A 27134-nucleotide genomic window follows, 5' to 3' on the forward strand; every position below is an offset into this window, starting at 1 on the left:
AATGCAGAAAACTCATAGGAAAACTTAAGCTTTTGTCCTCATGCAAAATTCCTGGAACTACACAAAAAAAGAGGCTGGAAGGATAAGATGATCAATGAATGAAATGGAGGGTAAAATGAAGTGGAAGCTTCCCTAGATACGAAATATGCAGAGGTTCTGAAAATTATATTTTCTAATTCTGTCTTAAGGCACTATAGGAATTAAAATACAATTACAGGTAGGTATTTTCATGCATATGTGTGGAATCTAGGAAAATGGTACAGATGAACCTATTTGTAAGGCAGGAATAGAGATGTAGACATAGAGAATGGACATGTGGACATAGAGGGGGAGGGTGGGATGAATTGGAATATTAGGTTTGACATAAATATACTACCATGTGTAAAATAGATAGCTAGTGGGAACTTGCTGTATAGCACAGGGAGCTCAGCTCGGTGCTCTGTGATGACCTAGATGGGTGGGATGGTGGGGAGAGGGAGGTCCAAGAGGGAGGAGATATAGGTATACATATAGCTGACTTACTTCATTGTACAGCAGAAACCAACACAACATTGTAAAGCAATTTTACTCCCCAAACATATTATCTATGCAATAATGAAATAATAATGATGCAATACATTATATGTAGATGCTAAAATATGTATATTTTAATATATAGATATTAAAAATAATGTCCCTATAAGGGACATGAAAGTTAGTGTAGACTGATATAGGTGGAGAATATCTTCAATGTTCAAAAAATTTGAGATGAATATTGAATATTAGATAAGGTTTGACTAAATGGAAGAGAGGAGGGAAACAAGGAGAGAAAATATTCTAGCAAACTGTACAAAATCATTGAGTAAAAAATTCATGTCTGTTCTTGCTTACCACTCTGACATTTTGCTCTTTTTGTCGTACCCTGAGTTAGAATCTTTTCCCCATTGCCTCTGTTTCATTTCAGAAACTCCTTCTACTATCCATTAGTAGGGAAGAATGAAGAAATAGTTCTGGGAAAAGCTAACAGACAATCAGGTAGCTGTCATATCTTTTCGAGTGTAACTCTGACTATGATGTGGATATGTGAGAAGAAACGCAATGCATCTAACTTGCCTTTATTCTGCAGACTTATCCAATATGAGAGAAGGAGTACTAGTCCTTATCATCTGTAACCCAGAGTTTATCCACCTTTCTAGGCACAATGGGTCCAATCGTGACATCACTTAGGTGAAAGGGCTGCTTGAGGATGTAGACTACAGTGTGCATGTGGAAAAGAATCTCACAGCAAGGGTAAGAGTCCCTTCCCTGTGCAGTACAAATAAACCTACATGCCCATATAGCTCTAATGACTAAATAGTTTTGTAATTTGAGGTCATTCATTTACTTTCCTGGAGCTTGCTTTCTTAAACTTTAAAAAGTTAAACCTGGTGTCTATAATTGTCTATACCTCCTTTGAGCAGTGTATATACATACATATACAAATATATCACACATACATATTTGTGTGCCCATGTGTGTATGTATTTTAGCCATAATATTGTCATTATTATTGTAGTTATTTGATTATTATTAAACCAAAAACTGCTCACTTTTGTTAGGAATTATACACACACACACACACACACACACACACACACACACACACACACACTTTGTTCCAGACTGTGGTGATGTGGTAACAGCTGAGGAAGGGGTTCATCCAGAAAGCACTGCAGTCATAGAGGACACAGCCACTGACAGAATTGTGCTAACACTGGGGCATGTAGGTATGTGGAAGTGTAGAATATCTTAACTTCTGTCTTCTACTACTCTCCAGTTTCCTTCATTCCTCAGGTAGTGAATCCTACTGGCCAATCACAATTCAAATTTGTTGACAATAGTAGTCCAATGGGTATGATCCACAGTCACAAAACAGGGAAGATAAGAGCAGAGAATGGATCTTAGGACAGCAAGTAAAAAATAACCAGCCCAAGTGAGTGACATCAGGGAGGTAGTGAAGTAGGAAGTGCCCAGAATCCATCTCTCCTCCTGTCAGAAACATTCTGAAGTTACTATTTTGGAACTCTGGAGTTTATTTGAAAACTTGCAGCTTCCAGGGAACACCTCGCTGGTAAATTTCTGCTAATTTCAGTCCATTTCAACTCTAAGTGCAGTATTGGTTAACCCCTCTCCCAAGTCTCATGGTATGCATTTATGGTGCCACTTCTTGGATCCAGAATGGGCAGTAATAGCCTTGTCCTCCACATATCAGGGCTTTGTGTTCTGACTGTGCATTCCTGCTTTGGATTGCTGAGCAGTGGGTGCAGAAGCTGGATACCATATATTCAATACACATGTATTGAAATGGCTTCTAGGAGACTTAAAGGAGTCAGTTATTATTTTTTGAACACTTATTATTTTTGGACACTCAAAAACAACTGAAAATACGAGGGAAAGTTAGTGTAGACTGAAATAGGTGGAGAATATCTTCAGTGTTCAAAAATAAAAGCCACCACTTGTACCCAGGATCAAAAATACTGGATAAGACCTTAAGATATCAGACTGAGCTCTGGTACAGAGATACACTGAAACAAAAACAATAATAATAAATAATGAATAATAAATAATAGTAACAATAATAACAACAATATCAATAACAACAACAGAAAACCCTGGGGTAAGAGAATAATATGATTTCAAGTGTCATTGCTTTATAAAATTCAAATACCCAGTTTTTAACAAAATATCACAAGGCACATGAAGAAATAATGAAGCACAAATTATTCAAAAAGAACAAAAATAAAAATGGAAAAAAAATATCCCTGAGGAAGCCCAGACTTACTAGATAAAGTCTTTAAACAACTGTTTTAAAAATGCACAAAAAAGCTAAAGGAAGATATGGGCAAAGACAAGAATAACATATATGTACAAAATGAGGATATCAATAAAAAGATAGAAATTACAAAAAGGAATCAAAAAGAAATTTTGGAACTGAAAAGTGTGATAACTGAATAGAATAAAAAGACAAGGAGAAAATCAATGAAAATCTTGGTTCTTTGAAAAGATCAGCAAAATTGACAAAACTTTAAACTGACAGAAAAAAGAAAGAATGAATATTCAAATAAAAAAATCAGAAATTGGGGCTTCCCTGGTGGCGCAGTGGTTGAGAGTCTGCCTGCCGATGCAGGGGATGCAGGTTCGTGCCCCAGTCCGGGAGGATCCCATATGCCGTGAAGCGGCTAGGCCCGTGAGCCATGGCTGCTGAGCCTGCACGTCCGGAGCCTGTGCTCCACAGTGGGAGAGGCCACAACAATGGGAGGCCCGCGTACCACACACACACACACACACACAAAATCAGAAATGAAAGTGGGGATATTAATTCTGTCCTTATAGAGATAAAAGAAGTATTATAAAAGAGTATATGAACAATTGTATACCAACAAACAGGATAATTTAGATGAAATGGAAAAATTCTTAGAAACATACAACCTAATAAAACCTAATCATGAAGATAAAGAAATTCAGAATAAACCTATACTAGTAAGGAGATTGAATTAATAATAAAAACCTCACAGCAAAGAAAAGTCTCAGGCCAGATGTCTTCACTGGTGAATTCCACCAAACATTTAAAGGAGAATTAACACCAATACTTCTCAAAAAAATTAAAGAGGAAAGAATACTTCCTAACATATTTTATGAGACCAGAATTATTCTAATACTAAAGCCAAATAAAGTCATCATAAGAAAATTATAGAATAATATCCCTTGTGAGTATAGATGTAAAAATCCTAACAAAACATTATTAAATAGAGTCCAACAGCATATTAAGAGGATATTCATCTTGACCAGTGGTGATTTGTCCTGGGGAAGTAAGGGTGTTTCAACATATAAATAATAAATCAGTAAAATGCACCATATTAAAGGAATGAATGGGGAAAACATGGTAATCTCAGTTGATACAGAAAATGACATACGACAAAATCCAACATCCTTCCATGATAAAAACTCTTCAGAAAACTAGAAATAAAGGGGAAATTTCTCAGCATGATAAAGTATGTTTATAGAAAACCCACAGCTAACATCATACTCAATGATGAAATAGTGGAAGCTTTCCCACTGAGCTCAGGAACAATAGAAGGGTACAGCTTTCACTGCTGTTATTTAACATTGTAATGGAAGTTCTAGCTTGAGCTATCAAACAGAAAAATAAATAAAAGACTCCCAAACTGAAAATGAAGAGGTAAAATTATCTTCATTCACAGATGACATCTCCTAAATATAGGAAATGTTAAATAATTCACAATCTACTAGAACTAATAAATTCAGCAAAGTTGCAGTGTACAAGATCAACACACACAAAATTTAGTTTTGTTTCTGTCCACCAGCAATGAACATACGAAAAGAAAATCAAGAAAGCAATTTCTTATAAAATAGCACTAAAAATAATTAGATACATAGGAATAAATCTACCAAGGAGATGAAGACTTGTATACTTAAAACTACACAAAAATGCTAAAAGAAATTAAGGAAGGTCTATGTAAGTGGAAACACAGCCCATCTTCATGACTTAATATTGTTAAGATATGAATACTACCCAAAGTGATCTACAGATGCAATACAATTCCTCTCAGAATTCCAATAGCCTTTTTTTTTCTTAGAAATAGAAAAGACAATCCTCAAATTCATATGGAATTGCAAGGGGCCCCAAATAGCCAAAGCAATTCTTGAAACAAAAGAATAAAGTTGGAGGACTCATACTTCCCAACTTTAAAATGTACTATAATGTTATAGTAATTGAAACAATATGGTACTGACATAAGGATACAGATATAGATCAATGGAACAGAATAGAAAAACCATAAATAAATCTCATATATATGGTTAATTAATTTTCTAGAAGAGTGCCAAGACTATTCAAAGTGGAAAGGACAGTCTTTCAACAAATGGTACTGGGAAAACTGGATAAACCACATGCAAAAGAATAAAGCTGGACCCTTACCTTATACCATATATAAAACTAACTCAAAAATGAATCTAAGTAAATTTAACAGCTAAAACTGTAAAACTCTCAAAACATTGGAGAAAATCTTCATCACATTGGATTTGGAAACAACTTCACGTCAGAAGAACAGGCAATAAAAAAAATATGTATAGATAAACTAGACTTCATCAAAATTAAGAAGTTTTATTCCACTTCTGGGTATATATATTCAAAAAAATTGAAATCAGGAATTTTAATTTAAATTTGTACACCAATATTCACAGCAGCATTATTCACAATAGCTAAAGGTAGAAATAATCCAAGCGTTCATCAACAAATGAATGGATAAACAACATATGGTATAAATATAAATGGAATATTATTCAGCCATAAAAAGAAATGAAATTTTGATATATGCTACAAGATGAATGGGCCTTAAAAACATTATGTTTACTAAAATAAATTAGACACTGAAGGACAACTATTATTTCATTCCACTTATATGCTGTACTTAGAATATGCAAATTCATAGGGAAAGAAAGTAGAACAGAGGTTACCAGAGTTTGGGAGAAGGGGATAAGTGGGAGTTATTGTTTAATGGGTAGAGAGATTTTCTTGGCGATGATAAAAAAGTGTTAGTATAGATAATGGTGATGTCATATAACATTGTGACTGTATTTAATGCCACAGAATTTTACACTTATGAATGGTTAAAATGAAAATGTCATATCATGTAAATTTGTCAGCATTAATATAATAATATGATTCAAACAGCAACAACAACAAAATAGCAATAGCAACGGCCACTTCTGAGCTCCTTCTATACATCAGACACTGCAAACTGCCAGGCACTTTACATTTATTCTTTCCCTTGCTCAAAGCATCACTGTTAGAAAGGGTGGACATTATTATCTGATGTTTAAAGGATCTCTTTTAGACCATGTAGTTAGTCCTAAAGACATTTGCTACCCACTCAGAACTTAGGTCCTCAGACAGCACATTTTTGGTGTTCATGTCTCATGGCAGCCTGGATAGAATCTGTGGGACTATGCATAGAGCGATGAAAAGCCAGATGTGCTATCTTATGATACCATATCCCAAATTTTCAACAACCAAGACTGTTCTTATCTTAAGGATAAATCCAAGGTCATCATCATCTAGACCTGCAGAGGTGATGAATTCTGATGGGATCCAGAGGTCAGGGATGTGTGTATCATGCAAGGTTTTACTGTGTGTTTTATATCTAGTGAAAAATGACCTTGTGCCTCACTTTAGTGCCATTATACTAAATAGATATCTTTGGAAAGAATACTTAAGGGTGACAAATAGAAACTGGTATACACCTTAAATATAAATGCCATCCACTCTCAGTGAACTACAGCAAATGATGATATTAATGTTGACTCTAAATTATCTTTACATAGAATTATTAAAATTGTGCCATAAAATGGCTTTAATTTCAACATTTGCTAATCAAATTTGATGATTTCTTAACTGAGAAGTGTTTCACATGATGGTGAGGGAACAAAATTTAATACAATGCTAAGTAAATGGAAAAAGCCACACCTCAAGTTCTACATATTATATGATTACATTTATATGGCATTAAGCAAAAGGCAAAAGTACAGGGACAAAATCAAGTGAATGATTGTCAGGGGCTGAAGATGTAAGGGTTATGCTGTATCTTGATTGTAATGGTAGTTACATGACTTTATATATTTATAAAAACTAAGTAACTGTACACTTGAAAAGGGAGAATTTTACTGTATGTAAATTACACCTCAATAAATCAAAACCAAAATTTTTTTCACACATACACACTGTATTTTATTTTTACAAGAGATAAACTGACACCAAGCATTGTAAATGGATGACCACAAAAAAAGCAACGATTGCAATTACCAAACACAAAGCACACTCATACTATGCCATAATATTGACATTCAGTCCAGTAATCCTCCACTGTGACAGCTCCTTTACTTTGCAGTGATAATTGATTTGTATATTTTTTGCCTCTGAGTCTCTGTGGGATTTTTTTTTTAATTCAAACAGAAAGTCACAAAAATTATAATCATCCTCAGCAGTTCACACAGTCCCATGTAATTAATTTTTTTAATCTTGATCTTTTGTTAGCACTTTTATGAATTCATCAGTTTTCCATCAGAGTTCTGAAAATGCTTATTCATTCAGTTCAGCAGTATAGTCAGTTACCAGAAACCTGTACTTGTCAGAGTCTTTTTCATGAATTCCTTGAAGATGAAACACTTTTATAGGAACATTTTTGCAAAAGTATCAGAGTACACCCAGGACTGTCTGTAAGTGACAGAAGACTTAAAAATGACCACGGTTAAAGATTTGGTGAAGATTCGTAATAATGAAATTGACAAGGAAACTTAGTTATTTCTGAGATATACATTTTAAAGTAATAACCAGAATTATGACTTATAACATTATACCAGAACATATAAGATTTTTAGAGATTTCATGTAATGTCTGAAACATTTATGTTAACATATTTCCATACAAATAACCCAAAGAAAGTCTAGTATTAGTTGTTTTTGTTTGTTTGTTTTTTTATACTGCAGATTCTTATAAGTCATTAATTTTATACACATCAGTGTATACATGTCAATCACAATTGCCCAATTCAGCACACCAGCATCCCCACCCCACCGTGGTTTTCCCCACATATGTTTGTTCTCGACATCTGTGTCTCAACTTCTGCCCTGTAAACCAGTTCATCTGTACCATTTTTCTAGGTTCCACATACATGCGTTAATATATCATACTTGTTTTTCTCTTTCTGACTTACTTCACTCTGTATGACAGTCTCTAGATCCATCCACGTCTCAACAAATGATTCAATTTTGTTCCTTTTTATGGCTGGGTAATATTCCATTGTATATAGGTATCACAACTTCTTTATCCATTCGTCTGTTGATGCGCATTTAGGTTGCTTCCATGACCTGGCTATTGTAAATAGTGCTGCAATGAACATTGAGGAGCATGTGTCTTTTTGAATTATGGTTTTCTCTGGGTGTATGCCCAGTAGTGGGATTGCTGGATCATATGGTAATTCTATTTTTAGTTTTTTAAGGAACCTCCATAGTGGCTGTATCAATTTACATTCCCACCAACAGTGCAAGAGGGTTCACTTTTCTCCACACCCTCTCCGGCACTTAAAACAAATTATTATGGTATTGCATTCTCTCATAAATATTTTACTTCAGACTTTAATATGATTATTTCACTTGGGGAATAGCTTAGAAGAGAGGAGCAGCAATAGGAAAGAAAAGGGAATGAAAAGATTGTTTTAGTATCTTTTGTCTATTGTTGAATAGAGCAGATATTACCTTCCTTGACTTTGCACTGTTGTTATTGTACTATCACTAAACCAAAAACTGCTCACTTTACTTAGGAATAGTCAATAGTATTTTTTACACCACTACTGCCCCGATCCATAGGTACCTCCAGGTCCAGAAGGTAGTTGCTATTCATCTACATCTTGTTAGATGTCAGTAGAGATACAGTTGTGTTAAGCCTATATACTGTGTGTTTGTGCACATGCACGCAATTAATTGGAACACCTTCATAAAAAGGTGTCCTATTTATCAATATTTGCTTGTCAAAGAATTGCTAAAATGGGTTCGTCAGTGAATAACAGGGTGGTGTCCCCTCAGCAAACAGTGGAGAGCTGTGGATTAGTGATTCCCAGCAGCCTTAGCAGGCAGCTCCATAGAGTCTCCAGAAAGCTGAAGGATGATGGTGACCACAAGACTCATGTGGAGAAGGTTTTTATTGCTTTCTGCTCCTTAACCCCATGTATGTATCTTTTATTTGTAGTCAAGGATTTATGGAGATAAGGCCTGCTTGCCTACATGACTTGGCTCATTATCCCAGGAAAGAACATAGGATAAAAGTCGTTGGAAGGCATCTTTAAAGGAACAGAGAGCCCATCTAAGTTTCTGAAGCCTTTTTTATAGCTTCTTAATGGTCATCCAGTCTCTTTCTGCCTCTACATCTACACATATGTCAGCCTTCTTTATGCTCTGAGTAAATGATCAGTCACTAGACATACAACAGTATTGGTTCAGTGAATCTAATTTGCATAATAATATTGTTTTTACTACTGAGGAGATTTTTAAAAGAGAAAAATGAGGTGATCTCCTTTTCAGAAAGTGTATTTTCTAGTTTGGAAAATAAGAAATACAGTTATAAAATATTGTTAAAAGATCATCATAATTAGTAGCACCTGGTAAAGCGAAATTGCAAACTAGGGATAAAAAAGAGTTTAGAGTTTTAGAGGGTCCAAAGTCCATCATATTTAAGGTGATATAATTTGAAAAAGAAGATAGTATAATAGAGAGAAGAGAATTTCCAGGTCTGGACAAAAACAGGCAGAATTTCTAAAATGCTCAAGTAAAAGCTTATTCTTAATATATATTATTTTATTTATCTAATTATTTTATACCTATATATTTATATGTATTCATGTATTAGCTAGCTAGCTAGATAGATATAGGTATATTCTTATGTAATATTTAGTACATTTCTGTCAGATAAACTCTGTTGTTTCATTCTTATATAAGGAAGTTTTAAGTTCACAAAAATCGTATAAATTGCCTGAATAAACAGTGGTAGTATTTTGCTAGATTTGAATTCAAGTCAGTTAACTCTGAAGTTAAGACCGTTTTAGCTAAACCAACAAAAACAATAGAGAGACTATATTATTTAGAACCTTGGATGATTCCAAAGTCAGAAACATGTAGACTTTTATGTCCAGGAATGAGCTACTAAAAAAACAGAATATAGCAGACTTAGAAAAGCAGTCTCTGTGACTGTTCTAGGAATTGGAAAAAACACTGTTAATTAAGAGAAACCACCCTCAGGGTTACCTGCTGGGTGGCCTGTTATCTAAAGAGGGCATCAGTGGTGTTGTATTGAATCATCTTTTGAGCCAAATAGACATAGGTTCAATAACTGCTCTATCAATTTGTAGCTGTTCTGAATTGAGAAAATTTTCAAGATTAGGTGAGAGAATATTTATTAGAAAATATGATCTATAGTATCAATTTAAACCTATCAGTTTTACATTTTAAACCATATAACTTTATTCCCTCATCTATGCTATAATCCTTGCATGATGTCTTCTGTGGTTCAAAGTACACTATGTTACTTTACATATAAAGCCAGCCCAGAAATCTGTCTTTATTTTTCCTACTTGCTTAAGTCTGTCTAGAGATATTCACAATCTATGACACTATTTAAGGGATAAATGTTGTAACACAGGATTTATAATTTCCTTTATGCACAGATAATGTCTCCTGGAGAAGTGCAAGTTGTTCTCTTTTCATATCACAACTCAAATTATGTTCAAAAATATTCTTGGTGTTATCTGACAGAAATATTTGTGATGGTAAGTACCATATTATCTGACATGCTGTGTATTTATTCATACAATCCAAAACAAACGTGTATAACAACTCATCCTCATATTTTATACCAATGACAGAGTATTATTCTCACTGTGACACACCTTGCTTTTTTAATTATTCTAAATTACTAAGCTCTGGTAGATGAAGAAAGTTGATACATGTTGAACTTCTCTATTCAAAATATTAAAAATCTTATAAGAAAGAGATAAAGAATATTGTAGAGAAAAATATAATTTATTAAGATCACATGTGGTATGAAACAGTATTTACTTAAATATTTGATTATGGGACATCTTTTGTATAAAAATTTATTTTTGGTATATATTTATTTCCTTTATAGATAAGAACTAGAACTATCTGATGCAGATAAAGCAGGAAAAAAGACAGATGCGTTCCTGCTAATATTCTAATAGGAGGTACAACTAGTAAATATCTCATTGTTAAAAAAATATGTAATTTCCAACTTCTAGGGAAAAGAATAATGGGGTTCTTTGAGAAAGAATACGGGAAAAGTTCTATGTCAGATGCGGTCATCTGTAAATTGTAAGTTTGGTAGCATGGGACAATTTTTGTGTGTTTTTGACTGGCATAATATTTATTTACCGGCCAATGGAAGAGAGATGGCAGGGAGTGGGAAATGAGTGAAAAAGAATCTGAGGTAAAGCCTTAAGGGACAAGAATTTGGGATGAGAATCTCAGAAGACTGAGAGAATCAGGTTTCAATGGGGATTGAAGAAAAAATTCTTCAGGGTTAAGGTCTCCAGTGCATAAACCCTGAGGTAAAAATTATTGCTAAAATCTAGGAGTAAGAGACTTCTGCTTCCAGCTAAGATGGCCTAATAGAGACTAGATTTATACTCCTATCTAAAACAAACAAACAAAAATAAACAAAATATAATATGAGCAACAGTTTTCAGTGAAATGAACATCAGGTAATGAAGGATATTGATCTCTGAGAAATGTGAAATAAACAAGGATGAGTCCTACAATTACCTCAACTTACTATCTCGAGGAAGTTTCCAGGTGAAAGCACAGGGAGGCAGGAGCAAGGCAGAAGCTGTTTGAATCCCTTAGGAGACGGAACTGAGAATTCAGGGAGAAAAAAATGTAGCTGGATTTCACAGAATAAACTATCAAAGAGAATAAACTATCATAGAGAACTCTGGAGGTCTTCAGAGGGTCCTCATTGAGTTTTTAGAAATGTACAGCATGTGTGTGAGGAAACTACTTGAGTCAAGACAAAACTATCCTAAGGAATTAGAGGGAACAATACTATGGTGCATATACAGAGGCAGGGATAGTGCCTATTGCCACCAGCCAGACTAGAAAATCTCATAATTTGCCTTCAGACTATTCATAATTGTCTTTTCTAAATTGTAGAGTATAAAAAGCACTGAAATAAATAATTCTGTCCTTCCTAACAGATCTTAAAAGCAAGACCCAAAAAGATCAAACTGTTATCAAGTAACTTAATGAATCTGAGAACAAAGCACAAGAATACATACAAAAATATTCAGCAGCTTCCCTGGTGGCACAGTGGTTGAGAGCCCGCCTGCCGATGCATGGGACATGGGTTCGTGCCCTGGTCCAGGAAGATCACACATGCTGTGGAGCAGCTAGACCCGTGAGCCATGGCCACTGAGCTTGCACATCCAGAGCCTGTGCTCTGCAATGGGAGAGGCCACAACAGTGAGAGGCCCACGTACTACAAATATATATATATATATATATATATATATATATATATATATATATATATATATTCAGCACTTGAAAATATATAATTCAAAATACGTGACATCTAATTTTAAAATGTCAAGTATGCAAAGAATCAAGAAAGTAAAACTCACCGTTAGCTGAATAATAAGTCACTCAAAACTGATCCATAACTGGCACAAGTATTAGGACTAGCAGAAAAGGAAGTAAACAGGTATTGTGACAGTATTCTATATCTTCAAATATTTAAGTAGAGTCATGGAAGATATTCCAAATGCCCATTATAGGTGCTGGAGTAAACAAACTGTATTATATGCATACACTGGCATACTACTAAAATCTACACAGTGAATTTTCTAATTAAAATAAATTTAACACTTAGCCTAGAGTGCAGGGAGCAAAACTGGTGCCCACAAGCAAAAGCAAGTTTGTTTGTAATTGTACAGAGTTTTAAAACAATAGTCATAGAGCTATCAATATTTAATTTAGATATTTCAAGCCTGTGTGAATGTACACACACAGACACACACACACAGAACATTTTAGTAACTATGGATCCTTATTGTCTTAAGATAATAAGGTAATAATGCCCAAAGTGTTTTATTTTTAAATTGTTTTTAATTTAATTTTTATTTTATATTGGAGTATAGTTGATTTACAATGTTCTGTTAGATTCAGGTGTACAGCAAAGTGATTCAGTTATACATATACATATATCCATTCTTTTTCAGCTTCTTTTTCCATATAGGTTATTACAGAATACTGAGTAGAGTTTCCCATGGACATTAAGTCCTTGCTGATTATCTATTTTATATATAGTAGTATGTATATGTTAATTCCAAACTCCTAATTTATCCCTCCCTCTCACGTTTTCCCTTTGGTAACCATAAGTTTGTTTTCAAAGTCTGTGAGTCAGTTTGTGTTTTGGAAATAAGTTCATTTTATCATTTTTTAGATTCTACATATAAGTGATATCATATGATATTTGTCTTTGTCTGATTTCCTTAATTTAGTATGATAATCTCTAGGTCCATCCATGTTGCTGCAAATGGCATTATTTCATTCTTTTGCAAGAATGAGTAATATTCCATTGTCTGTATGTACCATCTCTTCTTTATCCATTCCTCTGTTGATGGACATTTGGGTTGCATCCATGCCTTGGCTGTTGTAAATGGTGCTGCAGTGAATTTTGAGGTGCATGTATCTTTTCAAATTACATTTTTTTCCGGATATATGTCCAGGAGTGGGATTGCTGGATCATATGGTAGTTCTACTTTTAGTGTTTTAAGGAACCCCCATACTGTTCTCCATAGTGGTTGTACCAATTTACATTCTCCAAAAGTATTTTCAGTAAGTAAATTGATAAGCATGAAGGCCTAATATATGCATTTTTTGCTAGCCCATTTTTCATCAAATATATCAAATATATGTAAAATAAATTGGCCACATTGAGTTTATTTCTGGGATAATTAATTGTACATGTGTTTACAAAAAGCAATGACTTCTTGTGCCTTTCTGGACTCCTCTATTTTTAGTATTAATGAATCTTCCAACATTCATAACCTGCTTCCCTAATTAATTTCTCCTCCGTAGCACTTACCACATCTAATATTCTGAATATCCTAGTTACGCATATTAGGTTTCATGTTTATCTTTTCATTTTGAATGTGAGGCCATGGTGGGTAGGGGACCATTGTTTGTTTTGGCTAAACCCTGGCACCTATAGCAGTGTCTGGTATGGAGTAGGTCATCCATATATATTTGCTAAATGAATGAATAAATGTGTTGCACAAAAGATAAAAGGAAAATCTGCAGATAATTAACCTTGGCTATTTTTCTAGTGTAAAATATTTATATTATAAATAATAACACCACTTATTGTTTGTTTATCATGTGTCAGGAAACGTTCTATGCAATTTCCACATTTTCACCTACTTAATGCTCAAAACTGTGTATGTATGTACTATTAATGAAAGCATTTTACAGATAGAGGAAGCAAAGCATAGAAAAATTCTATACCTTGCCCAAGAGCATATAGTTAAAATGCTAAGTCCAACATTCTGAGTCTGGAGCCTGTGCTTTTATCTCTGCATTGCCCCTCAAAACAGAGCCACTTGAAATAGAAGAGTGTTAGATTTGATTCTGGTGAGAAATGTTTCTTTCCTAAAAATAGAAAATGTAGGAAGTTCTTTCAGTAGAACTTTTAGGAAGTTCCCTTCCTAAAAGCTTCACAGGGACACACAGCTCCTAGGACACAGCCCAGAGCCATGAGGTGGGATCATGGATCACAGTGGTTCATCTTCTCCCAGTACTGTAGATTGAATGTCTGTGCCAAATTCACATGTTCAAAACCTAATGACCAAGGTGATGGTATTAGGAGGTGGGACCTTTGGGTGTTGAATTGATCATGAGGGCAGAACCCTTATAACAGAGATTCCCAGAGAGATACCTTGTTCTTTCTGCCATGTGAGGACAATGGTGAGAGGTTGGCAGTCTGCAAATCATAAAAGGAACTTCACCACAACTCAACAATGCTGGCACCCTGATCTTAGACTCTGAGCCTCGGGAACTGTGAGGAATACATTTCTCTTGTTTATAAGTCATACAGTCTGTGGTATTTTGTTAGAGCAGCCTGAATGAATGAAGATACCAAAGAATGAGTTGCTCTTGCAGATCACACTTCATTATTATGTGAGTTTAATTGTATATATACTTTCTCACTCTTTTCTTATTCTGTAAGCCCCTTTCCCTTACTACCCTGATGTGAGTCAAGTTCTGGTGAAGGATACACTCCCTGATGTGGCCTAAGTTTCAGTAATCTGATAATTTCTTTGGAACAACAGCAAAAAATGCATATATATGCATGTGTCATGGGTATTTTGCAATGTGTACACGCCCTGCTGAAAAGGAAGGTGGAACATGCTTTCAGTTTCATACAACACACCAAGGCAAAGAGAGAAAAGCTATGGCCGGTGAGTTTCTTTCTTGAAAGAATAGTTTTGGAAGGGGCTGGTTTTTGCAGAAACCATAATTAAGTTATGTGAATGTTTAGGTGAGCAGAACAGAGGGAGTGCAAAGAGAGGGAGGGGCGGGGGCAAAGGGAAGGAGAGAAGGGGCCCAGAAACCCCACAGTCTTTAAAAAGGGAAGACAAGGTCCAGAAAGGAACCGGGCTTTACTAGCTGGTATCCTGCTGTCATTTTGCAATCTTAACTGAATTCTTAAATGTCATAGTCTGACAGAGGATGCAGAATTGACATAGAATTGTACCAGCAGTTGTTGTCCCCAAAGGAAATGGGCAATCACTATTTCATTATTTTATTATGCACAGTTGAATAAACATGAGGCATGTTATGATGACCCCTGGTTTTCAGGTACTAAGTTGGAGGTAGTAAATCTGAGTCTTCAGGCCACTCAGTGAGCATATATAGGTAATACTGAGGGAAGAATAAGAGATGTGGGTGTCCTCAGGATTACCACACTGTGTGGGGAGGGACATTTTATTGACTAAATCTAAAGGAGGCTATTCTCCATTGCTGAGATGAAAGGAAAATGAGGCTGTTTCTGTGACTTGAGGCATCCTTGTGTTTCCAACAGACAAGGTCCTGAAGGAGAAGAGAAAGCTGTTTGTCCATTCAGTGGGCATGGGTACAATAAATGGCTTGTTGGATGAACTATTAGAGAAAAGAGTGCTGAACCAGGGGGAGATGGAGAAAGTAAGAGATGAAAATGCTACAGTTATGGATAAGGCCCGAGCTTTGATAGACTCTGTTATTCGGAAAGGGCCCCAGGCATGCCAAATTTGCATCAGTCATATTCGTGAAGATGACTCCCTCCTTGCAGGAACACTGGGGCTCTCCTCAGGTAAGGGTCAATGACTCAGACTGAAGTTCATGTAGGCCATGTTTCTTTATGCCTAACATCTGATTTCTTCATTGGTCATGTTAGTTTGCAAACAACTTCCCTACCTCTGGCTTCAGGGCCCCATTTCTATATCAGTGGTCATTCTGCATCCCCCCTGTCTCTTTTCTTCTTTGTTCCTGTTCTTTTGGTCTTACAGGCCTTCTCTTTTTTTTTTTTTTTTTTTTTTTGTGGTACGCGGGTCTCTCACTGCTGTGGCCTCTCCCATTGTGAGCACAGGCTCCAGACGTGCAGGCTCAGCGGCCATGGCTTACGGGCCCAGCCGCTCCGTGGCATGTGGGATCTTCCCAGACCGGGGCACGAACCCGTGTCCCCTGCATTGGCAGGCGGACTCTCAACCACTACGCCACCAGGGAAGCCCTTAGTGGCCTACTTTTGATTAAAGCTTATTTCCTATCCTGAGTATGTCGTAGCTCATTTGTTGAAGGTCATGAGAACAGTCTTGAAAAGCTTCATGCTATATCCTCTAGTCCTCCTAGCAAGGCACTATTGATTTATCTAGTTAGTTAGTTAAAGCCTAGAGGTCCCTAGGAACTTATGTAGTCATCAGACACAAAGGTTTAAGGTCTGTAATCAAATACTTTGTCCAACTTCTCTCCAAAATTTTGCTCTCCAGGTGGAATAAAATATATTTCAGGGATAGTGGAACTCTCAGAGAATAAATTCAACTTTTACAGAAAAGTAAGGATTTTAAGCAGACTCTTTTAGTTGCCCCCTTGCATTTTCTTTTGAATAAGATTGTGCACTAGCATGGTACTCTGCTGGGGACCATTCTGGGAGGCCCAGCTCCCCTACTCTAGTCTCCTGAGGGCCCAATACAGGTTTAGCCATCTGAGCTGCCACTTCTGTGGTTCCCTAGTTCCTCCATAAAAAAAAAACAAACAAAAAAAAAACCAAAAAAAACAGGAGCTCTGATGGACTTACAGTTACTTGTTTCTTTTGTGCTTCTGGAAGTCATTCAGGGGAAGAAGATGTTATTTGAAAGCAAGAAGCCATTTTTTTCCTAAGGATTGAGAGAAGCCTGTGCCCTTCTGAGTGACATAGCAAATGTTTTGTGTGTCGAATTTCTTTGCGTGTGTTTGTTTTTTTTTGATACATATTTTACTTTAACCCCTGCCTCAAGAATTAAAGACAATCAATCAATAACAGTAAGGTTCTAGAATATTTGTATAATAGCCAAAGTGTCTTCTTCCTTGTCATATTTCTTTCACCTCATAGTCCTTGAACCATAGAAGCACTTATACAACTCGTGATAATTCTAATTCCTGGAGTCTGCCTCCCTAGTTGTCAGGTGCCTCCTCTGTCAGGGTTGTCATGACTTGTTTCCTTCTCATCTATTTGCCAGTTGTTTCAGGGTGCTAGTATATGATAATTGGATGTAATATTTAAATGTACTGTAAAGGGAGAGATATAAAATAACTTCTTAGCAGACATAATACTACAATAGCAAGGCCTCCTCCAGAAAATGTTCTTGAATTTATTGATGGTTAATTTAGTCCAGCAGTCTACATGGGAAAGATGGGACAAACTGCAGCCTGCTTCCTTGGACTTGAAGTTTTGTGGGATGTCCTATGGCTCTCCTCCATTCACAACAGAGACATGAACCATATTTTGCCTATAGAAATCTTGTCTTCAATAGGTACTATGAGAGAAAAACTTGGAGTATTTTTAATTTGTTGGCTCATGCCAATTCTTAAGTTTCTGGAATATGTTTCTCAGGTGGGTGTTGCTACAGTGAGATCCTTATAAAACCTTAAATAAATTTAATCTCAATCCTTGTCCTTGAAATTGACAATCACAATGCATAGTGACCCCAGAGAAGATATTAATAGATTTGAGTGAGTAAGACAAATGCAGATTACAGAGGCTGTGTGTCTAACACATTGGGGTAAGAATCTTCAGAGACTGTGACTATTTTAATGTCCTTCATCTTTCCTCAGGTTCACAATCTGGAAATTATCTTAATACACAAGAATCCCAAGTGGTGGTTCCTCCTTTCCCAGGTAATGGTATTTTCAAAGCAATGACATTCTTTGAACCCCACCTTCCCTGACATTAACTACAGATTAATGGGATGAATCCAGGGTAAGGGGGGCTATGAGTAATTCTCACAGATTTATTCTATACCATTTTCACTTCTTAATCTATTCTGCTTTAGCAGGAGCAGTGAAGCTTTACAGCTTCACTATCATGTTTATACCAACAAATTCTGAATCTGTATCTCAAATCCTGACTAACCACTTGAGTGCCACACTTCACAAAGTGTCTACTGAACATGTACACTCATATCTCCTGCAGACACTTTTACTCTACATGAGCCCAGTGATAGCTTTCCATCCTTCCCCCACCTTGCTTCCCTTCCACTTTCCCCTATCTTGATTAATGGTGCCACCATCACCCAGTTATTCAAACCAGAAACCTGAAATTATCGTAGACTCTTTCTTCTTCCTCACTTCCAACATTCAAGCAGCAGCCAGATTTTATTGATTTCTCTCTCAAATTCAGATCTGTCTCTGCATTTCTACTTCTACAATTAGATTTCAGAGCCCCCATTGCTACAGTGTTCCATAATTCTCCAGTCATAATTCTCAATATATTTTTCTTATAATTTTTTTTAGTAAATACATCCTTTTCCCTCACAGAACTTTAAGCTTAATGAGGAAATTGAACATATCTGATTTATTTATAGATAACATCTAATAGAAGTTGACCTGTAATGTGTATGAACATATATTTGTTAAGACTATTTCACTGAATAATGTGGCCAGAGTCACTACTATTTGCTATGCCATTAGAAAATATTTAGCACATGCCAACTGTGTTACAGACCCTATTCTATAAACTATTTAGAGAGTAATGAACGAAACAAGAAAGGGTCTTGCTTTTATTGAACTTACATGAATATATGAATAGTGAATGAATAGGCATTTAAGAAGCTCCACCATCAAATTAAAGTCAACCATAAATTTAGGGATGGAAATGACACTACACATATCTGTATCAGTTAAGATGATATGGAACGTTATAACACAGACATATATTTATAATGGCTCAGATATGATAGAAAAGATTTTCCCAAATCACAAAAATTCTAAAATGGGCATTTTTCATCAGAAGGCAGCTTTCCTCCAAGTACTAATTCAGATACCTAGGCCTCTTCCATCATCTGATATCTGCAACATATGATGTCAGAATAACTGTGGTAATAACAGTCAAGTTAATGACATTGGAAAGAGTATATGAGATCATTTGTGATAGATTTTGCTAGGCTTGACCTGGATGAATCACACAGTATTTCAGCTTGCATCCCATTGTCTAGAACTTAGTTATATGGTCACACCAAGTCACTGGATTGGTTGGCAATATAGATCAGCTATGTGTCCAGGAAAAAAAGAATAAAGTGTCTTGTTGAACAGCTAGCCAAGTCTCTGCCACAAAACTTAAATGGAAAACTTTTCATTCTACACAATATCGAAGGTAGCACAAGAAATACCTAGGTCTCAAATCACAAAGAAGTTCTTAAAAATATTTCATTCTCTACCCTGAAAATGGTGGTCTCAGCTTTATTGAATCAAGGTCAATATGCATTAGATTTCTTATTAGCAAACCTTATATTTGTCTGAATCTAGCCTCTTGCTTACCAAATAACCAGTGCTTTACTTGTCCGGGAACAGTATTTCATCCACAGTTGTGGACAGATTTCATCACAAAGTGACCCTTTTCTCTTAAAATAAAAATACCCGTAATTTGGAAGAAATTTAGAGGTCACCGAAGCAAATATTTCACCAAGTTTAGAAATTACTCTAGTGAATCAATTAAGGGTGCATATTTTCTTAGCTATTTCATGGGATGGGACACTCACTATATAACCAAATGCCATAAGAAAAATTAGTTCTAATAAAATCCAAATATTTATCTTTAATGTTTTCTATTGTTCTTCAGACTCCTTTATGAAGGAATACATTTCTTCCACATAATACTGATTTCTATAGCTTTCTCAGATATATCCATTCTAATTATCTCTTACTTTCTCCACAGTCAACACACTTCATGCTACATTGGTTTACCTGAATATACAACATTTTCTTCAAATGCCCCTTCAAAATTGAATATGTTTCTTGCTTGAATAGTTTAGTTTCTAAAGGATCTTCCAAATATCAAGAAAACTTATTTCTATTTTGAAACAAAGATTATGTTAATTTCTTTAGAAAATACATCACATTATTGGATGGTGTTGAACTTGTGATCAAAGAAACCCCCAAGGCTTTTTTCACATGAACTGCTGTGGAAACTCTTCTCATATATTTGTGCAATCAATGCTTAGTGCTTTAAATCTCTCTAAGAGTACACCTTGATTTTCGTATTTATCATTCTATTTCATATTAATTCTAGTTCATGTATTCAATAACTTCTCCTTCTCACTATATGTACACACAGTAGAGAGATCTTAAAGGTTAGGGCAAAGGCTCACTTTCTTTCTTTCTTACTTTTTTTCTCTCTTTCTTTCTTTCTTTCTTTCTTTCTTTCTTTCTTTCTTTCTTTCCTTCACATCTCTAATGCCTACTATCATGCCTGTTAAGCAAATAAATAACTAAATGAATAGATACATAAACATATTTTTAAAAAGAATCATTGAAATAGATTCATTAAGGTCTACCTCCATTATCCTAACTTTCAATTATTTGAAATACATTTATATCTTAACTATTTTATCTAACATATTGTTTTCTGAGAATTTTATCATGCATGGCCTTAAAAAACTCCCTTTCGATTATTTTAATGAAAAAGATTTGTGAAATGCTGATTCTAAGAGATGAAGCGTTGTGATAACTGTATCACACCACTGGAAATCTCTGGCTTGGAATATATTCCTTTAGCAGAGATGCATTTAATGATGCTAAGGACTAGCCCAGGATTTTCTTCCTAAAGATTAATTTCCTCCTCCGTGGCTTCACACACAGATGATTCTAGGAGGAGCACCAAATGGGACACTCAGGAATGCCATTATTCATAATGTTTCTTGTCTCTTGCAGCTCCTCAGGCAATGCAGGACAACCCAGTTAAGCTTGCATCTTCAGGGCCAGGAGGGAACCTCAAGCTTTGCCCCCTAGAAACAGCCCAAAGGATATGGAAAGAAAAGTCAGCAGAGGTGCTGTGCTCAGAACATAAGGATCCGGGTGAAATATACACTGGAGACCATTCAAAACTGCAGTGTTCTGCCTTAGAGCTAATTTCCTTGAGAGGTTCTGGAAAACCATACTGCTCTTCCCTTACATAAAGGATTCCTATTTCCCAGGTTTATGTAGAGATTTCCCAGTTTGGTCCAATCCCCTGAGTGAATAATTATAATGATAACAACAATAGTATCTATTTAATGCTTAATATGAACCAGACACTGTTCTAAGGAAGTTGCAATTAATAACACCTTGAACCCTCAAAATAACCCATTTTAGAGATCAGGAAACTGAGACATGGATTGTTAACTATTTTGGCTAAACCAGTAAGTCAAGGAATAAATTTTAAAATTAAGTCATTTTGACTCCAAGCCAGTTCATCTCACACAGCCTTACCTCTCAAAAGTAATTAAATCAAGTGCTCAGCTGCCATCTGGGCATTTGCAAATTTCATTCCACTCCTATGGTAGGACTCATTCTCCTTCCCTGTTTTTATCTATGTTACAAAAGATTAGGTTTCTGGGTAAGACTAAGGGAGGAGAAGCTGTCTTATACTTACAAGATGAATATTTAATTAGAGAGAACAAGACTGTGCATCCAACCTGCATTTCTTACAGATTTACCCAATAATGGAAAGGTCAATCCGCACACGTATTGCCCTCATTATCTGCAACACAGAGTTTGAAAATCTTCCCAGGAGAGATGGAGCTGATGTTGATATCAGAAACATGAAGATGCTACTAGAAGGTCTGGGGTACAGTGTGGATGTGAAAGAAAATCTCACCGCTTCGGTAATGTCTGTCATAATGTAGAGACAATGGTCATGACCTTTATATTCCTAAATATGTTAGAAAGATTGGTTGTAGAACCAGAAACTTAATCTCTCGACAGTCTAAAATCTAAATTTGTTCTTGTAGGGTACTTCATACTTCTAACCTAGAGTCTTTTTTTTTTTTTTTTTTTAACCTGGAGTCTTTTAGCAAGGGTCTGGTAAAAATTTTAACTGGGAAGTGTTCTATTAATTCAATAATGTCCACAGCCAAATAAATAAATAAATAAATAGTCCCTTACATTCTACTAGAAATCCCTGAATGGCATCCCATAACACTTTCTTCACCTTTCTGTGAATTGAAACTTAAATTTTCCTTTTGTATTTCATTGATTTTCATATCATTCAGCAATTCCTTAATGTCTCTATTGGATTCCAAGGTGCCATGATAACCAATCACATAGTTCAAAATCAGTGGTATGTCTTTTTCAGGATATGACTATAGAGCTGAAGGCATTTGCTGCTCGCCCAGAGCACAGGACCTCTGATAGTACTTTTCTGGTTCTCATGTCTCATGGAATCCGGACTGGCGTTTGTGGGAAGAAATACTCTGAAGAAGTCCAAGATGTATTAAAAGTCAACACCATCTTTCAAATTTTGAACACCTGGAATTGTCCAAGTTTGAAAGACAAACCCAAGGTGATCATTATCCAGGCCTGCCGTGGTGGTGAGTGCTGATGTCTGTTAGAACACAGACGCTGAAGTTTTGATCTCATCATCTGTATGTATCTAGTATTTTTCAGTTCCTTTGAGTCTACTCAAAAAAGGCCACAATCTTTTTTGGTGATGGTAGATGTTCTTTGACATTACAAACAAGATTGTAGCTTCTATGAATTGTATGACTGGTTGGAAAATATTTGTTCCATTTTCAACTGAGATACCACTTTTAATCTTAAGACTTTGATACTTGGTTGAGATACTTGGATGGGATATATTCATTTGAGGGTTAGGAGAGATAAGATGAGCCTCTTAAGATAAGCGTTGTTGAAAAGATAGTTTTTGAAAGTTATGTGTGTATCTGCATGTGAATTAAATCTAATGACAAATAAATTAGTAAATATGGTTGAACAGATGTTTAGGGGAGAAAGTTCTCTTGACTATTAATAGTAACAAGGGACCAAATCTTGTCTTTCCAGAGAATCAAGGGGTGGTATGGCTAAAAGATTCAGTAGAAGCTTCTGGAAACTGTTCCTTATTGTCTCCAGAAGATTTTGAGGATGATGCCATTAAGAAAGCCCACGTAGAGAAGGATTTTATTGCTTTCTGCTCTTCAACACCAGGTAATGGGTATCTGTATAAGACATGTTTGTGGGCATTACCAATGCAGAAACTCACAACCATCCATTAGAGTGTGAATATCTGTGTTGAACTTTTCATGAGACTCTTAAAGACTAACTCAAGCCTTCCTTTCAGTTACACCTTCAATTCCCCTTATCCATGGAGACCAAATAAATATACATATATTTTTACTAAATTAGTAACTAGTAAACTCCCATGTTGCAAAATATTTTCCTGGACTGTGAGAAATAAATAGAAACATATCTACACTGAAGTAAATTAGAATCTGACTCCACATACCAAAAGGTCTACATTTTGGGATCACTCAACAGTTCAATTTGCCTAGACAAGTATTATAAAACTGTGGTATCTATAAAAGGGGTAAGGAGAAGGAGAAAAGCAGACAAATCATATTGGGTCCCTAAGTTAAAGTTGTTTCAACCAGAAATATGGAGTTTATGAAACAGAAACAACCTGAATGATTCTAAATCTAGGTTTTAGATTAAGAGTACTGCCAATTATATTTTGACTCTGGCATTTAGTACTCTGTATGTAGCTTCTCTGGGCTTTCTTTGAATTCCTCACTAATATATGTGAATACAAATATCATTGTTGTAAGGATTAAATGAGATAATAAATATGAAATATTGAGCATGACAGAGTAAAGTGCACATTAAATGATGGCAACTATTAAAGATGTTTCTATGTTGTAACTTAATTCAAGGTTTTACCTTGAGTTACTTTCCATATAAAGGTTTAAATAAAAGTCATCCACTATGCTTTGGAATTTCTTGGACATTGACATTCTCTTGATTACTTCCAACCTTAAAGACTTGCCTCTGATCAAATAGTTTCATTTCCAGATTATTTTCTATAATAAGGTGCCATCTCTCTGGAGATAGCCTGCTTTTTGCATTCTGTTGATCATAACTTTTTAAAAAAAATCTTTATTGCAGTATAATTGCTTTACAATGGTGTGTTAGTTTCTGCTTTATAACAAAGTGAATCAGCTGTACATGTACATATATCCTCATATCTCCGCCCTCTTGCGTCTCCCTCCCACCTTCCCTATCCCACACCTCTAGTTGGACACAAAGCACCGAGCTTATCTCCCTGTACCATGTGGCTGCTTCCCACTAGCTATCTATTCTACATTTGGCAGTGTATATATGTCCATGACACTCTCTCACTTCGTGTGTTGACTATATCTTGATGTAGAAATCAATTTTTTTCAACAATTGAAAACAATGACACTAAGCAAAACCTCCACACATTTACCATTTGTGTATATTTAGCAGACTTAATATTAGACATAACTATTTTTTTTTAATCCTTTGATCCCAGCCTTCCACAAGAGATTTACCTCTGGCAATTATAGACTTTGTAGACCCCTGTCTTCTTGTCATCTATCTTGGTGATTTCTGTCTCCTTTTCATTCACTTTCCTTACCCTCCTTTCCAGATGATTCATAGAAACTCCAGTTCAGTTGTCTTCAGTTTCCAAAAGTAAACCTAGCTTCACTTCTCTGGTATTAATCCCAATTACATTGTATGTAGTGCTCTTCTGAAGAAAAGGGACCTTCCCCTACCTAATTTCACAAAGAACTTACAGAGATACCAGCCTGCAACTCTCTCCCACCTACTTCCTTTAACTGGAACCAGCTTCATAAGACAGTTGTAGTTTTAGACAAGATATTAATCCATTACTATTTTACCTTTTATTACCATGTTTATTGGCAAAAAGGTTTTTAAAGCATGTAACCATGTTAAATGCACAGCTATTGATACTTTTCTTATATATTCCTTTGCATAACTTTAAAATGGCTTATAACTTCTATGTCCCTACTATTTTGTATAATTATTCTTTTTCAATGTCTTTTCCATAAGACTGTTTTGTCCTCCAATAGAATATGATCTTTCCTTCTTAAATTTTTTCTAAGTATGTATTTCTTTGCTGTTGGTACCATTTTCATATTTAGTTAATATTTTCTTTGTCTAAATACCTTATGGTCAGTATTATTTGATTTTAATTAAATTATAAAGTAGATAAACTGAAATATTATTAATATGATTACTTTGTATAGACTGGGTATTATATATCCTATATTCCCCCAGATCCTTGTGATACATTACATCTAATATGAAAATATATCTTTGTGGCAGAAGTTATTACCCTACCCATTGCAGTCAAAGCCATTGCATTTCAGAACATATAATTAACTATCAAGTCACTAAGTAGTACTCCTGGGATCCACACTCAGGTATTTCTTTCTCAAAGCCCAGTCACTCCCTTCCACCCCATTCTGCCTTTCTCTCCTTGTCTACTAGACTTGTGTTTCCTTGAACTCAGAGACTGTGCTGTCCTAACATCTATACCTTATATAGCATACTTCACATGACTTTAACTATTGTCAAGTATCAGTGAAAATATACACACTAAATGATGAATATATTCACTTTAAAATGGCATACAGTCTGTAGGAAACAACATAAACTCAACATCCTGCCTCAGCTGGAATAGAAATCCTAGAACTCTATTTTTGTGGTCAGGCAAGACCTTGCATGAAATTTGGAATGTGCTTTCTTCACAGATAATGTTTCTTGGCGACATCCTGTATTGGGTTCTCTTTTTATTATTAAACTCATTGAACATTTGCAAGAATATGCCTGGTTTTGTGACCTGGAAGAAATTTTCCGAAAGGTAGGTGCTAGATACTTCTTACACTCTACTTACCTGTTTGTTCTAACTCTCTATGGAGCAGCTCTGGACATGTTTTTCTACTAAAAACTGCTCTCCATTTCAAATGAGTTTTGAGGGTCTTTGGTGAGTCAGCCAATCTGGAAGCCAGTTCCAAGTTTTGTGACCTAGAAACCCCCTAGAAGATAATCAATTATTTGAACTCCTCTCTTTTCTGAGTAGACAAATGAGTGGACTTTAATTTGCTTGTATTCATATCTATTAGATTCAGTAGCTTTTAAAAGCATGGTCATTCCATCTTAGATGTGTATTGCTGATCTGTACAGAGGCACAAACTTTTTGTTTTTATCACTTATTTTGCTATACTTTTTGCAATTTTTCCAGCATAAGTGAAAATCCTTCTACTCAGGAAAAAAAAAAAATCTACAGACCTTCTTTTACTTTTAGGTTCGATTTTCATTTGAGCTGCCAGATGGTAGGGCACAGATGCCCACGGCTGAAAGAGTGACTTTGACAAGATGTTTCTACCTCTTTCCAGGATATTAAAAAAGTAAGTTGTAGGGAAAGGTGTGTGTGTGTAGTATGGGTGGGGCGAGGTTGAGGGAAGAGTGCTGAACTACATCCTGGTCAAGATCTCAAGGTCTAATATAATAAACAGTGGATAATGAAAGGATGCCTTTCTGTTGTTTAGTACAGAGCACACTGCACTCCTCTCAGAGTTCTTCAGAGATAGATGGCCCTTTCTCAAGGTTAGCTGATATAGATTGAGAGGTGGCCAGAGATGATGAAAGCTCAGTTTTAGATGTTCCTCCCCTTTACCTCAGCAGGGCAATATTAGACACAACATGGGCTCTTCCCTCTTATGAGTCTGTGTGACCCCTTGGTGGAGTGATTTTATAACTTGAATTTCTTTTAGTAGAATTCATTTTTTTCTTTTATTTCCTCTTCCTTTTCTTTAGGAAGCCAGGAGTTCTGCCACTGTATACATGTTTTGGGATCCTGTCAGCAGAAAAGAGACATTTCTTTAAACATTCCAATAAATCTGAAATAAAAATGAAAGGCTGTCTTTTTTTTTTTTTTTTTTTTTACCACTCTTAGAAGGCAGGGGATGGAATTTGGAGCAAGTAATGGATTTGGAGTCTTTAGA

The 27134-nt window shown here is 35.6% G+C and overlaps 1 protein-coding gene and 1 pseudogene across 1 annotated transcript; both read left to right on the forward strand.

Moving 5' to 3' along the window:
* Positions 1 to 1077: 1077 nt before the first annotated feature.
* LOC136126883 (caspase-4-like) lies at positions 1078 to 10921 on the forward strand (annotated as a pseudogene).
* A 4113-nt stretch (positions 10922 to 15034) lies between these two features.
* CASP1 (caspase 1) lies at positions 15035 to 26533 on the forward strand. Its single transcript, XM_065881369.1, has 9 exons — positions 15035 to 15062; positions 15686 to 15952; positions 17950 to 18012; positions 21043 to 21158; positions 21801 to 21974; positions 22445 to 22679; positions 23149 to 23292; positions 25881 to 25990; positions 26435 to 26533. The coding sequence occupies exons 1-9, from the start codon at positions 15056 to 15058 to the stop codon at positions 26531 to 26533; spliced, it is 1215 nt and encodes a 404-aa protein (XP_065737441.1). The 5' UTR covers positions 15035 to 15055.
* The last annotated feature ends 601 nt before the right edge of the window (positions 26534 to 27134 follow it).

The sequence above is a fragment of the Phocoena phocoena genome, chromosome 8 (genome assembly GCF_963924675.1).
Source record: "Phocoena phocoena chromosome 8, mPhoPho1.1, whole genome shotgun sequence".
NCBI lineage: Eukaryota > Metazoa > Chordata > Mammalia > Artiodactyla > Phocoenidae > Phocoena > Phocoena phocoena.

Coding starts and splice junctions, on each gene's coding strand:
- CASP1 (XM_065881369.1), top strand. Junction 21,159..21,800: donor GGAAAGAAAAGTCAGCAGAG/GTGCTGTGCTCA, acceptor CATTTCTTACAG/ATTTACCCAATAATGGAAAG. Junction 23,293..25,880: donor TTTCTGCTCTTCAACACCAG/GTAATGGGTATC, acceptor CTTTCTTCACAG/ATAATGTTTCTTGGCGACAT.